Consider the following 16,552-nt stretch of genomic DNA (forward strand, 5'->3'; position numbering starts at 1 on the left):
GGAGCTCATTTAGTATTTTATTTATTACTTGCCATTTATAACGTTTTTAGAATTATACTGTTGAGTGTGAATAGGCTGACAGCTACACGATCCACTGCATAGTCCAATTGAGTTTAACACAATAATACTTCAAACACGTCAAAAGTTGAAACGTGTAAGGTGATTATGATGATACCTACAATGGACTCATGTTAGTGAATCATGAAGATGATTTTGGGTTTTGTTTAAAATCAAGTGTCCAAAATGTGTAGAAATGTGAAGGAGAATCTACACAAGTGGACCAGTGCTGATTGACTGAGCGTCCGATTAATCAACAAACAATGGGCAGCCCAAGCAGAGTCAGTGAAGCATTGAGCAGCTCGGTCAGCGAGGAAGATGACCTTCGATACGCTACACAAAGTGTGGATGATATAGACAATGACATTTTCAATGAAATACACAGACGCCTTGGACAACTAGATCGAATTTCGTTTGAAACTGAACTTCTGGACATATACAATGATGATGAAGAAAAACTAAACGAAGTGAGACAAAGTCTTTATGACGTAGCCAAGGATACTCGACACGATACCCCAAATGGATATCTACCAAAACGTGTACAAAGAGAACATTCCAGGAAGTCTGTAATTGAGAAATATGCGTCTGATGTATATTGCCTATATGGTTTTATTACACAGACAATCCCCTCTCATATACTGGAAAAACAAGTACTCAGCAAAGGCAAATCAAACGCACGTCCCACCAACGTACCAGGAGATAGTTTACTGGATACACAAAGAGGTAATGATCTTTTGACCCTAATCTATGCAAAAATGATGGAAATGCGGGATTCTGCGAGCGAACATAATGCCAGTCTGGACAGAAGAATTGAAGAACTACACAACAAATTCGACACTGAACTCAGGAATATGAAGCGGACCATCGAAGAGAAGAACAGCGACCTAATAACAGCGTCAAGGGAGATAGAAAGGTCTAAAAACGTAGAGCTCAAGCTACGTGGAGACGTACGTATACTAGTCTCTCAACTACGTGAGAAAGATTCACGGATACACCACCTTGAAAGTGATCTGAAAGACAATATTAGTAACCTAACGCAAAAAACCAATGCTATAGACGGCAAAATAGACATAGTAAACACTCGCAACAAGCTTATGTACTCTGAGGCAGTTAGAAGCCCCCCGCTGCTCAGAACTGTGAGCTCCAGCGCACAACCAGGACATGAGGCTGACAGTGTTCTGACCAGAACAGCAGAGACCAACAAAACAAAAACTCCAAGTGTTGTGGACATTACTATTAACCACGAGAGGAATACTATTGGAGACAACACCGAGAACGACGAGGGCGGCGACAGTGACACTTTATGTACAAGTCCTACTCAACATGACAGAGTCAGCGATGACCATATCAGGGATGTTGGATATGATGACGTTAGCCATAAACAACACGAAGACAATGCTCAGAGATCTGTGAGATTCGACAGTGAATGGTCCAGAGCTTTTAGAGGTGTTTCACCAAAATTTAAAACAAAAAGGTTTGTGCTATCGTATGTAAGAGCGGGTAAACCACTAAAGACAGTGCAAGATGCCATATGTGAATATGCTAAACAACGTGGCGTCCATGTGAGTTACGTTCGTTTGCTGAGGCACTGGGAAGGCTACAATCCCACCTACACACTGAGAGTGAACATTGACAGCAGGACAGCAGAACAAGTTAGTGAGAATGAAGATTTCTGGCCGCCAAATGTAAGATGTCGGGAATGGATACCACAGTCACACAGAAACAGCAATGGTGCACGCTAACTCGTCTAACATGATAGCATTGAACACTTGCCTAATACTTATTACCATGCTAAGTATAGGAACATGGAATGTAAGAGGTGTACTGTATTGTCGACAGTACTTAGAGAAACTAGCGAGTGACTGTGATGCCCTTGCAGTGTGTGAACACTGGTTGAACGATAGAACGCAGAGCTGGTTTGACTGTCTAAATGATAAGTTTGACGTCGCAGCTAAGGTTAAGGCTAACCAGCGAGGATGTAGAGGGGAAGGCGGTGTGGCAATTTTAGTTAAGAAAAATATATACAGGTACACTGATATATGTGAATGTGAGTATGATAGTGTTGTGGCTGTGAGACTCTCCCGTCCCCAGTGTGCTGATATGTATGTAGTGTGTGCTCTGCTCCCCTCCACTAATCACAACACAGCAGTGTATGAGGAGAGTGTCAAGGAAGTGTTCGACGTGGTTGATGAGCTATCAGAAAGCAGTTATGTTGTTCTTTGTGGAGATTTTAATACAGATCTTGTAAATTACCCAGCATCCCCTCGCTCCACTGTACTGCAGTCATACTTGGATACAAGAAACATGATACCATCATACAATTGTGGTGTCACTCTAGGTCATCTCAAGACATGGTGCAACAAGGCTGGAACACAGTCATCTCTGATTGATTATATTTTCTTGCCAGATGCTCTTCAATCTTCTGTGCTGACGACCTCTGTCAATAACAACATCGATTTCGAGATATCGGATCATTCACCAGTAGTGGTATCATTCCTTAGCGATGCGTTCTTAACAGAGCAAAAGCTATGGACTCCCCCAACTTACAAATGGCAGAAGGCGAATGGCCTTGAACTGAAGATGTACTCATCTGAAGTTAACAAAATACTTGGTGACACCCTTCCAGACGTGACACATGCTGACAGCGATATGGTGGAATATTACTTTGATGCTATAGTGAGCTCTCTCCACACGTCAACAGCAATGTACATCCCAACAGGACACTACAGACCATACCTTCGACCCTATTGGAGAGGATCTAGTCTAGACTACTACCACTACCATATGCGTCATGCTAGACGACAATGGATATCTCAAGGTAAACCTAGAGGAGATGCACATGGCTCTTATAAACAGTATAAAGCAGCTAAATGCAACTTCCGCCGACAGAAAAGAAAAGCCGAACGGCAATGGGACAGACACAAGTATACAGAGCTGAACTCTGCCTGTGAAGTGGACATTGGTGAATTTTATAGAACTGTCAGGAAACAGAGGAAGACTAATGTAACATGTACATCTCTACAGTATAAAGACAAGACGGCCAGCACACCCGAGGACATCTGCAATATGTGGACTGATTACTACGGAGATCTGCTGTCTCCTCTCGGTAGGCCTGAGTTTGAAACGGACTTTTACGAGGAAACAAAATCAAAGGTTTGTGATATAACAAACAGTAACATATCCGAGAACGATCCAATCCTGGCCACAAGTATTACATCTAATGAAGTGAAATCAACCATTAAGAGGCTGAAAAAGAATAAGTCTCCTGGACCAGACTGTATTACTGTGGAACACCTCTGTAATGCTGACAATCTTCTGTTTAAACATCTGGCACACCTCTACAATATGATGATCAGTACTTGTTACACGCCTGTCATGATGAGAACTGGAACTATTATTCCCATCTACAAAGGGAATAATAAAGATAAATGCAACCCAGCTAATTATCGCGGTATCACTCTAACATCCGTGATTGGGAAGGTATTTGAGAGGCTGTTGCTAGACAGACTGGAGTCCTACATCAAATCTATTAATCCTGATTTCCCACATCGTCTCCAGTGCGGCTTCCGGAAAGAGCATGGCGCCAGTGTTGCTACATATGTGTTAAAAGAGGCTATTTCCTATTATCAAGATAGACACTCAAATATATATGTTGCCTTTCTGGATAACGAAAAGGCCTTCGACAGGATATGGCATGAGGGGCTGCTACTGAAACTATACAATCTTGGTGTGAAAGGCCGTGCATGGCACATTATCCGTCAATCTTACCAAGAAGCAAGTGCTTGTGTTAAATACAATGGGAGCACAGGTGATTTGTTTAATGTTCAACAAGGAGTAGGACAAGGTCGTGTACTCTCAGCATGGATGTTTCTAGTCTATATTAATGACCTGATAGCTCAGCTTGATAATCTACAATGTGGACTAATTGTTGGTAAGGAGCACATCCCAACGGTAGTACTGGCTGATGACACTACTGTTGTGAGTACGAGTGTACATGGACTGAATATGTCTCTTGATACTATCCACCAGTATGCTCGGCGCTGGAGACTGACATATAACGCCAATAAGAGCTGTGTCTTGTCTTTTTGCAATAACAGAAGACATTGTAATAGACCTGTCTTCAGAATTGGAGATGTGACAATGAAGATCCAAAACAGTACGATTTATGCCGGCTCTCTGATACACACGGAAAAAGCAAGTGAACGAACTACTAGGGCTTGTGCTAAGGCGCGACAGACAATCAACTCCTTAAGAAATGTTGGTCTTAGAGCTGGAGGATTGAGCCCAGTATCTTCATCGAATATCTGGCAACGAGTGATCTTCCCAACTGCCTTCTATGCATGTGAGCTCTGGCCTAATATCAACAACCGTGAGATCAGTGAGATGGAAACCCTACAGCGCTACTTTGCACGAAGAGTCCAAAACCTTCACAGGAGATCCTCTACAGCTGCTACAACCCAGGTTCTAGGATTGTGGTCAATGCTGGGCAAGGTGGAGAAAATGAAGCTTCTCTTTCTGGGACGACTCTGTAGAGCAGCAGGCACAACCATTATGAAGCCGATTTTCTATCTCAGACTATCCCAGTATGTCACCACGATCTCCAACAGTGCCAGATCCATAACACATGATCTACTGAATGTGGCTCAAAAGTATGGATTCTCAGGCGTCTTAGATAAACTAATCAACTCTGGGGAATTTCCATCTAAGAGTGTATGGAAGAGCATGGTACAACGAGCTATCAGTGAGTCTGAAAATATGAATTGGAGAAATACTTTGCAACAACGTCCAGACATGCATAGGTTTAGTGCTATCCACACCCGCCTTGCCCCACATCGTCTCTGGTCTCTGTGTGTATGGTATGATATTGCTTCCCCCCCTGTATATGCTCTTGTAAAGCTCGGCATATTACCTGTAACGTCTGGACTGTGTCTTATCTGTAACTGTGAATGTGATGACATTGTTAAGCACCAATTGCTTTACTGTGATGGCCTAATGAAACAGAGAAATGTGCTTAGTGAGTCTCTATTTGACAATGTTAGCCTTGAAACATATCTCAGACTTGAGGACACGTCTAGTGATGCCGTCAAGATTCTGACATACCTCGGTGCTATTACAGATGTGGTCCAAGACATGACACTTGAGAGCTGGGCAGCATTCATGAGTATCGTGGCTAAACATGTCAGCTCATGGAACTTAACATCCATATTGTATTTGTGAAGCTATGTCACACATCATGTAATATAGTTTCACGCATCACTTCATTACTGCTTACCCAGCTCAATCTGTTGTACGTACATGTATTTTGTCATTGCCGTTGTCAAATAATGTAATGTAATTGTATGTACTACTCTCCAAATCATTGGGGGAAATAAAGAGTATTCATTCATTCATTCATAAATATAGAATACCAAACAAGCTCCCGTGTAATATCAATTTTATGAAACGAGTGAATTGGTTTTACACAGGAGCTCATTTAGTATTTTATTTATTACTTGCCATTTATAACGTTTTTAGAATTATACTGTTGAGTGTGAATAGGCTGACAGCTACACGATCCACTGCATAGTCCAATTGAGTTTAACACAATAATACTTCAAACACGTCAAAAGTTGAAACGTCCGAATTTAATACCATACAACAGTCCACCTTTAGAATTCAGGTGTCCGTTTCACAAAGTTATCGTAGCGCTAAGGTTATTGCAACTCACATACTTTAACAGAAACTTACGACTGTCGCTGCGCTACAGTGCGATCGCCTTGTGGAACGATCACAACGACGTAATTTGTGGAATTTTGTTGCAAGATCCATCGGCGAAACAATACCATGTGACGTCAGCCTAGCAACAAGGTTGCTGAGGTCATCGAATGTGCATAAGCTCCTCTCAGTGATCTATCATCTTCACATGCAATGTCGTTGAATAAGCCAAGGGATGTTGAGAGCTTTCAATATTTGTTCGTGAAACTTGTTCCGAGAGTACATAACCACGCGTTTTGGTATTACACAATGTGTAATACAGCTGTATGTTTATTAAACGGGAGATCTCTTCACGGGCAAGTAATAGATGCTGAACTTACAGGTGGAGATTTACTTTTCCTAAACTTTGATTGTTTTTGTCAGAATAGAAATGTCAACTGAATCAGTATTTTTCATTTTCTTATCTATGTTTATTCTAGAGCTGGAACGAGTCCAAATTCACTACCCGTGTACCCATCCCACTATTACCCGACCATACCCAGGTACCCACTGTAGGTCTCAAAAGATAGGAACAAATTGTCCGATTGGAATTTTTTTTACCATAGCCCTGGCAAAACGTATTTATATACGTGTATCAAACAATCTGGTCATGCATACACTGAAGTTGACTCAAGTTATATCTTAATTCAACAATAGTCAGAAAGAATGGGTGCATCGTCAAAAAGAAATGCGAACATCAGTGCCTTGTAGTGTAGCCATAGAGTTCCAGATGTTTTTTGTCAATAAACAATATATCACGTAACTAACCACGGGTCTGGGTAGTCCTGTGGTTACCCGGGTCTTACTCAGGAACAAACTGACCCGGGTAGCCCGTCCCAGCCCTAGTTTATTCACTAGCCCCTGTTACAGTATAGAGATCCAGGCCCAGGGTAAATATGAACCTCCATTAACGAAATTATTCAAAATAATTTCAAACAATGGTCTTGTGCTGTTTTATGAAATAAAAAAGGACATACACATCGCATCCATACACCATTCACACAGAAGAATGTATACATATTTGTACCGGGTCAAGTACATTGGAATAAATATATGGTTCTCAAAAAGACAATGACTGCATCAGTTGTGATTAAAACTTTCTCTGAGTACTTTAATTAAAATGAATACATTTTTCAAAACCTAAACAAAAGTGTTATTCCCGTTTGAAATAGTTTAAGTTCAGAAAAATATCCTTCACCTTGCATTTATAAATGAAATAGTTGGCAAATAATATAATGAAGTTAAAGACTTTGTCAATGTAAACAGTATTTTTAACAACTACATGACATAAACTCTGGGTCATGTATGTTAAGCTCATATATGTATATATCTGTCAACCAATCCATTTCCAAAAATATTTTTACTTTTCCACATTCACAGAACAAATGTACAAGTGATTTGGACCGTGAAGATTCCGGGGTAGAATAGGTCTTCAGCAACCCATGCTTGCCGTAAATGGCTACTACGCTTGTCGTAAGAGGCGACTAACGGGATCGGGTGGTCAGGCTCGCTGACTTTGGTGATGTATGTCATCGTATCCCAATCGCGTGGATCGATGCTCATGACTTGATTATTTACAGACCGCCGTCATATAGCTGGAATATTGCTGAGTGCGGCGTTACACAACAAACAAATAAACAAACACAGATCATTTGATCACATTTTAATTTTACAAAGAAATGAGTTGGTTGTAAGGATTCTATGAATAATTTTGTGTTAAAACCATCTCAGCCTTGTATCTCTAGTTGTTAAAGAAGGCTTCAAATATATCTGTTCCCAATCGAGAGATTTATCTAAATATTTTATTCCATATTTTTTTGCGAATTTGGAGTATTTTCTTTGAACATCAGTGTAAAATAATAAACTTGGGAACTTTTTTTCACACTTAAAATGTTTCATACATATTTATTGGCATCAAGTTTGAAAAGTTTTCAACTTTTGAAACAGATTAAGATTTCAAATATTTCTTAACAGTCCCTGAAAATGACAAATTGGCTGAAGTGAATGTAGATAATAAAGGGAAAAGTCTGTTCTACTGTCTTTGGAAAGTTATAGCTGGAAAGATAAAAAATATAACTTTGGAAAGACTGTTTAGTGTCATTTGTTAAGCCTTCTCAAGGCCGTAGTTAACTTTTTTTGACAGCTGGGGCAAATATTTGTACAAGTATCAAGTTCAAGTTACTTTCACAAGGAAAAATGTTTTCTGTAAAAAATCCAGAGGGGGCAGTCCCCCCGGCTGGCTATGGCACTGCTTCTCTCTTTATTATCATCCTAATGCTAAAGTTGGCATCTTTCTTCAGTTCCCACTGGTTGACAAAGGTGTCAGTCAAATCATGGACGTTTTGTAAAAACAAAGAGATTATCTCCCCTTAGCTGATTTTAAAGCAAGGTTTGGTATTGATACTTTACAGTTCTATGGAGTTATACAAGCTGTTAAGAAATGTCTGCTGAATATAATGTCCATGCTGAATTGAATTAGTTCTGATGATTCAATGTCCATACTGTTTTGCCTCACAGGTGCTTCGTAGTTAAGATGGGGGTCACGGGTGGCCCAGTCGTCTAAGGAGCCACGATTCGCTGTGCAGAGTTGCGTCCCTTGGGCACGCCAGAAACCTATGATTGTGGGTTCGAATCCTGGTTCGCCCTGATTATGTTTCTAGGTTTGTCAGCACCATACCCATGCTCGTGGGTTTCACCGAAGTGGTAAACGTCTGAGACCTGCATCACTTTGGGCTTTCCTCCCACATTAAGCTGACACGCCGAGATATAACTGGAATACTGTTAAAAGCGGCGTTAAACCCAACTCACTCACTCATGTAGTGACGATGGTTTGCATCCATTGTTGATGTGTTGGATGCATCGTTGCATTCACCTCACCTCACCTCACCTCAGGATCCCCCATTTCAATTATTTCTGTATTTGTAGCCACTATCTCATGCATATACAATCCACCCTCAGGTGTACATGCATTTGCCAACCACAGATGACGAGAAGCGTATCTTCATCACCGATGAAGGAGAGTACAAGGCTGCTGCTGAGTGGATTCTGCAGACTGACGGTACCGCCCTGATGAAGGTGTTGAGTGAACGAGACATCGACCCCATCAGGACATACACTAATGACATTGTGGAGGTGTTTGCTGTAAGTCCAAGTCAGAATACATTTCTTTGTAAGAAATATACCCAGATGAAATATCAGGTTGTGTCTTAAATGTAGATTCCTTTTGTGGCAGATCTGAGATTTCTGATAATTGATATGTGGCATATGAGTTATCTTTATACGAAACCTAAATAAATTTAATCACTGAACTTTATGATAATACAGGAAGGAAAATCTTTTTGAATATTTACAACTATTTCTGTGAATACCATACAAAATGCATTTTGAATGGGACTTGTGTTGATATGAATCGTTGGAATTTCAGGAAATCAGATTCATTAAGTGAATTGTGTGGGATGAAATATCAGGTTGTGTCTTAAATGTAGATTCCTTTTGTGGTCAGGTCTGAAATTTCTGATGTTGAGTTGAAATGTGGCAAACAAGTGATTTTGTTTTTTGTGGCAGAAATTAAATAATTTTAATCACTCGGCATAAGAAAAATATAGATAGAAAGATCTTCTAAATTTATAGAAAGATCTTCCAAATTTGGGTATTTTCTACTAGTTCTATGGATTCCATATAAATCATGCATTTTGATTGGGACTTAGGTTTTCACTGCAGATGATGCAATGGAATCAACATTTCTTGGTGCCCCCAGAATGATAATGCTGAAACTTATTTGTTACATACCTTGTCTGATGTGGGTCTGTGATGTTTGTTAGATGGATCTGAGTTCAAAATTAGGGGAGGACTTGTAGTATTAGGACCCCTTCAACCTTCAACTTTTAGAGCTGTGAGTACCACCCCTTATTTGATGATGGTCATCATTGTTATTAATGATGAAAATATTCTTGTTTCAGACCTTGGGAATTGAGGCTGTACGAAAAGCCATTGAGAAAGAGATGAACCACGTTATCTCCTTTGATGGTTCCTATGTGAACTACCGTCACTTGGCACTTCTGTGTGATGTGATGACAGCCAAGGGTCACTTGATGGCCATCACGCGTCACGGTATTAACAGGCAGGAGACAGGTGCACTGGCAAGATGCTCCTTCGAGGAAACGGTAGGAAGTTTGGACATTCATAAGATTAGAAGGAAAGTTCTGTAGTGCTTATGTAAATGGACCAGGCAGATATGATAATACAAGTTTGGTTATACATAAAGAGCAAGGTCAATCTATGATGAATAATTACAAAATGACCTTCTTCAGTGATAATGAACAAGCACAAGAGTTTGTCAGATATAATTGTATTTGTGGTGAGATAATTGACCAGTTAGAACATTCTGCTTGTGATATTTTATCAATGCTATTTGCATGAGAAATGTCTGAATGAAACTTAATATTAATGTAATCAGTTTTCATTTGGTGAGGCTTGCTTCCTACTACATTAAGACTATTTTTATCCTGAAAAGACATGTATGTATTGTATGAAAGCTAAGTTGCTCATGAAAGATCTGTGATGACCTGTTGTTGTCAGGTGGACATCTTGATGGAGGCAGCAGCCCACGGCGAGCACGACCCGATGAAAGGTGTGTCTGAGAGGATCATGCTGGGACAGCTGGCCAAGATCGGCACTGGCTGCTTCGACCTGCTCCTGGATGCAGAGAAATGTAAATACGGCATGGAGATCCCAACAGCTGGTGGCTCAGGAATGATGTCAGGTAAGGAACTACTCATTATGCTTGAATGTGCCAAAAATATAGTCAATGTATCAGAAAGTTTTCACCGATATATGCCCCCCATTGTGGATCATTGTTTACAATATCAGTTTCTGGATTGTCTGGTCCAGACTCGATTCTTTATAGGCTGCTGGAATATTGCTGAGTCGGCTATAAAGTATAGCTTATTGTTACTTTACCTGTGAAGATCCAAGTTAGAATTGGTCTTCAGCAACCCATGCTTGTCGTAAGAGGCGACTAACAAGATCATGTGGTCAGACTCGCTGACTTGGTTGATGCATGTCCACGCATCCCAATTGTGTAGATCGATGCTCATGATGTCAATCACTGGATAATCTGGTCCAGACTTTATTATTTACAGACTGACGTCATTTAGCTGGAGTGCGGCGTTAAACAACAAACAAACAAACTTATTGTTACTTCTGTGTATTATTATGTTTGGACTGACTTTTAATCATTTCATTTGTCTTGCAGGTGCGGGAACTGGTATGTTCTTCGGCAGTGTGGGCAGTCGTGTCAGCGGCATGTCTCTTCAGATGACGCCCTGGAACCAGGGAGCCACACCCACTTACGCCAGTGCCTGGTCCCCTGGGATTGGCAGCGGCATGACCCCTGGTCAGGCAGGCTTCTCTCGGTCGGCTGCCAGCGAGAGTGGCTTCAGTCCCAGCTACAGCCCTGCCTGGTCACCGCAACCCGGCTCCCCAGGGTTGCGGTGGTTTCTGAGTACTAGCTACTCACCAACAAGTCTGTCATACTCACCATCAAGTCCTGGTTATTATTCACCAACTTCCCCAAAATACAGTCTGACTTCTCCATCCTATTCTCCAACAAGTCCAAGCTGCAGCCCAACAAGCCCCTCGTATTCTCCAAGCTCTCCTAACTTCAGCCCCCAGTCACCTTCCTACTCTCCGACCAGCCCATCCTATACCCCAACCTCCCCCCAGTACAGCCCCCAGTCTCCAGAGTACAGCCCCTCCTCCCCTCAATACAGTCCAAGCTCACCGCAGTACTCTCCCTCCTCTCCCACCTACTCCCCAACTAGTCCGAAATACACCCCAACCTCCCCAACATACTCTCCTACCAGCCCCAGATACTCCCCAACCTCACCCACGTACACTCCAACAAGCCCCAAATACTCTCCAACATCCCCCACATACACCCCAACCTCCCCAACATACTCTCCTACCAGCCCCAGATACTCCCCAACCTCACCCACCTACACTCCAACAAGCCCCAAATACTCTCCAACATCCCCCACATACACCTCAACCACACCCAATTACTCCCCAACTAGCCCCAGATACTCCCCAACCTCACCCACGTACACTCCAACAAGCCCCAAATACTCTCCAACATCCCCCCCATACACCCCAACCACACCCAAGTACTCCCCGACTAGCCGCAGATACTCCCCAACCTCACCCACGTACACTCCAAAAAGCCCCAAATACTCTCCAACATCCCCCCCATACACCCAAACCACACCCAATTACTCCCCAACTAGCCCCAGATACTCCCCAACCTCACCCACGTACACTCCAAAAAGCCCCAAATACTCTCCAACATCCCCCCCATACACCCCAACCACACCCAATTACTCCCCAACTAGCCCCAGATACTCCCCAACCTCACCCACGTACACTCCAAAAAGCCCCAAATACTCTCCAACATCCCCCACATACACCCCAACCACACCCAAGTACTCCCCGACTAGCCGCAGATACTCCCCAACCTCACCCACGTACACTCCAAAAAGCCCCAAATACTCTCCAACATCCCCCACATACACCCCAACCACACCCAAGTACTCCCCGACTAGCCGCAGATACTCCCCAACCTCACCCACGTACACTCCAACAAGCCCCAAATACTCTCCAACATCCCCCACATACACCCCAACCACACCCAAGTACTCCCCGACTAGCCGCAGATACTCCCCAACCTCACCCACGTACACTCCAACAAGCCCCAAATACTCTCCAACATCCCCCACATACACCCCAACCACACCCAAGTACTCCCCGACTAGCCGCAGATACTCCCCAACCTCACCCACGTACACTCAAAAAAGCCCCAAATACTCTCCAATATCCCCCACATACACCCCAACCACACCCAAGTACTCCCCGACTAGCCGCAGATACTCCCCAAACTCACCCACATACACTCCAACAAGCCCCAAATACTCTCCAACATCCCCCACATACACCCCAACCACACCCAAGTACTCTCCTACCAGCCCCAGATACTCCCCAACCTCACCCACGTACACTCCAACAAGCCCCAAATACTCTCCAACATCCCCCACATACACCCCAACCACACCCAATTACTCCCCAACTAGCCCCAGATACTCCCCAACCTCACCCACGTACACTCCAACAAGCCCCAAATACTCTCCAACATCCCCCACATACACCCCAACCACACCCAATTACTCCCCGACTAGCCGCAGATAATCCCCAACCTCACCCACGTACACTCCAACAAGCCCCAAATACTCTCCAAGATCCCCCACATACACCCCAACCACACCCAATTACTCCCCAACTAGCCCCAGATACTCCCCAACCTCACCCACGTACACTCCAAAAAGCCCCAAATACTCTCCAACATCCCCCCCATACACCCCAACCACACCCAATTACTCCCCAACTAGCCGCAGATACTCCCCAACCTCACCCACGTACACTCCAAAAAGCCCCAAATACTCTCCAACATCCCCCACATACACCCCAACCACACCCAAGTACTCCCCGACTAGCCGCAGATACTCCCCAACCTCACCCACGTACACTCCAACAAGCCCCAAATACTCTCCAACATCCCCCACATACACCCCAACCACACCCAAGTACTCCCCGACTAGCCGCAGATACTCCCCAACCTCACCCACGTACACTCCAACAAGCCCCAAATACTCTCCAACATCCCCCACATACACCCCAACCACACCCAAGTACTCCCCGACTAGCCGCAGATACTCCCCAACCTCACCCACGTACACTCAAAAAAGCCCCAAATACTCTCCAATATCCCCCACATACACCCCAACCACACCCAAGTACTCCCCGACTAGCCGCAGATACTCCCCAAACTCACCCACATACACTCCAACAAGCCCCAAATACTCTCCAACATCCCCCACATACACCCCAACCACACCCAAGTACTCTCCTACCAGCCCCAGATACTCCCCAACCTCACCCACGTACACTCCAACAAGCCCCAAATACTCTCCAACATCCCCCACATACACCCCAACCACACCCAAGTACTCCCCGACTAGCCGCAGATACTCCCCAACCTCACCCACGTACACTCCAACAAGCCCCAAATACTCTCCAACATCCCCCACATACACCCCAACCACACCCAAGTACTCCCCGACTAGCCGCAGATACTCCCCAACCTCACCCACGTACACTCCAAAAAGCCCCAAATACTCTCCAATATCCCCCACATACACCCCAACCACACCCAAGTACTCCCCGACTAGCCGCAGATACTCCCCAAACTCACCCACGTACACTCCAACAAGCCCCAAATACTCTCCAACATCCCCCACATACACCCCAACCACACCCAGGTACTCCCCGACTAGCCGCAGATACTCCCCAACCTCACCCACGTACACTCCAACAAGCCCCAAATACTCTCCAAGATCCCCCACATACACCCCAACCACACCCAGGTACTCCCCGACTAGCCGCAGATAATCCCCAACCTCACCCACGTACACTCCAACAAGCCCCAAATACTCTCCAAGATCCCCCACATACACCCCAACCACACCCAGGTACTCCCCGACTAGCCGCAGATAATCCCCAACCTCACCCACGTACACTCCAACAAGCCCCAAATACTCTCCAAGATCCCCCACATACACCCCAACCTCCCCAACATACTCTCCTACCAGCCCCAGATACTCCCCAACCTCACCCACAGACACTCCAACAAGCCCCAAATACTCTCCAACATCCCCCACATACACCCCAACCACACCCAAGTACTCCCCGACTAGCCCACGTTACTCAGGCCAAGGTGAGGAAGAGAGTGATGAAGACTAGATCTCTGCACTGGATGACCCTGACGGAGTCCGTGTTCTGGATCAGACTGTTAAAGTTACACTTGAATGATTCAGAGACTGCTGTACAAAGAGTGTTGAAGGATTCACAAATGTGCCTGCAACAGCCAGTGCTGGCGGACAAGATGTGGATCTGGGTGTATATTATACAAACTGACATTTATATTGAATTTCTTGTTTTCCTGAATATGAGATGCTTGTACAAGATGTGGATCTAGTTATGTATTATTTACAAACTTTCTTGTCTGTTTATCTGGAAATGGGATGTCCATTGAAAGAATGTATGGATGTTGCTGTTTCAGCAATCTGAAGAGAAAATGAAAAAAAGAAGTTTCAAAGCCTTATATGGAAATGTATATATTTTGTACAAACTGTAAATCTCAAATTTATAGTGATCCTGTTGGCACAGAAATCAGTGTGGCTTAGAATAGCAAATAAATTATTGCTACCAGATTTCTTTCCATAAAACCGATCATTACTAATGTAGGAAGTCACGTCCTAAATGCTACTTCCTCATATCAAAAGTCTGTTGTCCACGATCAGTTCATATTCTGCACCAGGTATTTGAGGCTATTGTTTTGTCGTCCTCAACTAATGTTTGTAACGGGGCAGTGTCATTTCTAAAATTTATCTGTATATATATGGTATTGGTTTTAGACAGTGTAATTGGTGTATTTTATTAGATTATGTACCGTACAAGTTTCCAGCCTGATTGCTCCAAGCTGAACTTGGGCTGGTAAGTTCTTTTGTTTATTGTGAGGGTCGAGAGTATTCTTTTGTCTTGCTTTTAGAGGGCAAGCTTCTATACTAACACAAGCACTAAGTCAGTCTACTATATTCAGCTTTCTCTGGACAGTCACGACACGAGACTCATATTTTGACATGTATTGTGACAAGGACTTTCACAGCTTCATCTTCACTATACATCTCCAAAGGTTAGTTTTAATACTAGATTATAAACATTATGTAGGATGTAATATTTGTTTTAGTACAGCATGTATAATGTAAACATTATTTTAGTGTAGATATACTTGTGTGATTTGAGTGTATGAATGTAATTTATGTCATAAGTACAGTAACGATAATAAACACATGATGTAATGTACTATAATATGTTTTTATGATAAAGGCGACAGATATAAGTATTTGTGTCCGCCATATTGTTTGCCATGAGAAATGTGTGTTGTGTATAATTATGAGCATATTACAGCACAGGTAATGTGTATATTTATGTAGGTTTATCTATGACATTCTATTTGAGATTATGTTGGCAGTAGATTACTATGTATATTATTTTATATTTTATATTTTATATTTTATGTTTTATATTTTATATTTTATATTTTATATATTTAAGTTAGAATGACATATGTACATGTATGTTATTTATAGATGGATCTGAGTGACAAGTGATTTGGCCTACTATCACCTGAGTGCCATACATTCGGTAGGCATAGGAATTTAGTTATTTAATGTTTATATTTCATGTATGTATAATATACATCTTGTATATTAAAGTGCATTCATGCAGTTGAAGTATTATGGAAAACATCATATAATAATGTGGTGAATGCATTTTAATTATTATATCAATAACGGTGATAAGTGCAATGTTTTAATGTGTATAACTATTTATTTATTATTTGTTCAGTTATGTTCCCGGGTAAATATTGGTATGGAAAATAAACTTGTGGCTTCTTGGTCACCACTCACCCCCAGCAGGCATTGGTCTTACTTGTGAGATTTGCACCACCCTAACCTGCTACAAATGTAATACAATGCCTTTTTTCATGGAATACTTGAAAATGATATAGGTATTTATTTGTAAATATCTTGAATTGGTCATGGCAGAGTATTTTTATTTTATTTGAAAGTGCAAAATATGTAACATTAAC

General features: G+C 42.7%; 1 protein-coding gene across 1 annotated transcript in view; it reads left to right on the forward strand.

Moving 5' to 3' along the window:
* The window catches only part of LOC124147810 (DNA-directed RNA polymerase II subunit RPB1-like), a 68,816-nt gene extending 53,841 nt beyond the window's left edge, over positions 1-14,975 (forward strand). The window contains exons 21-24 of the mRNA XM_048390594.1: positions 8,749-8,931; positions 9,750-9,953; positions 10,369-10,552; positions 11,045-14,975. Coding sequence (XP_048246551.1) covers positions 8,749-8,931; positions 9,750-9,953; positions 10,369-10,552; positions 11,045-13,029 — 2,556 coding nt within the window. The 3' untranslated portion in view covers positions 13,030-14,975. The remainder of the gene's footprint in view (positions 1-8,748; positions 8,932-9,749; positions 9,954-10,368; positions 10,553-11,044) is intronic.
* The last annotated feature ends 1,577 nt before the right edge of the window (positions 14,976-16,552 follow it).

Source organism: Haliotis rufescens, unplaced genomic scaffold, assembly GCF_023055435.1.
Source record: "Haliotis rufescens isolate VD_foot unplaced genomic scaffold, xgHalRufe1.0.p SCAF_9, whole genome shotgun sequence".
Taxonomy (NCBI): Eukaryota; Metazoa; Mollusca; class Gastropoda; order Lepetellida; family Haliotidae; genus Haliotis; species Haliotis rufescens.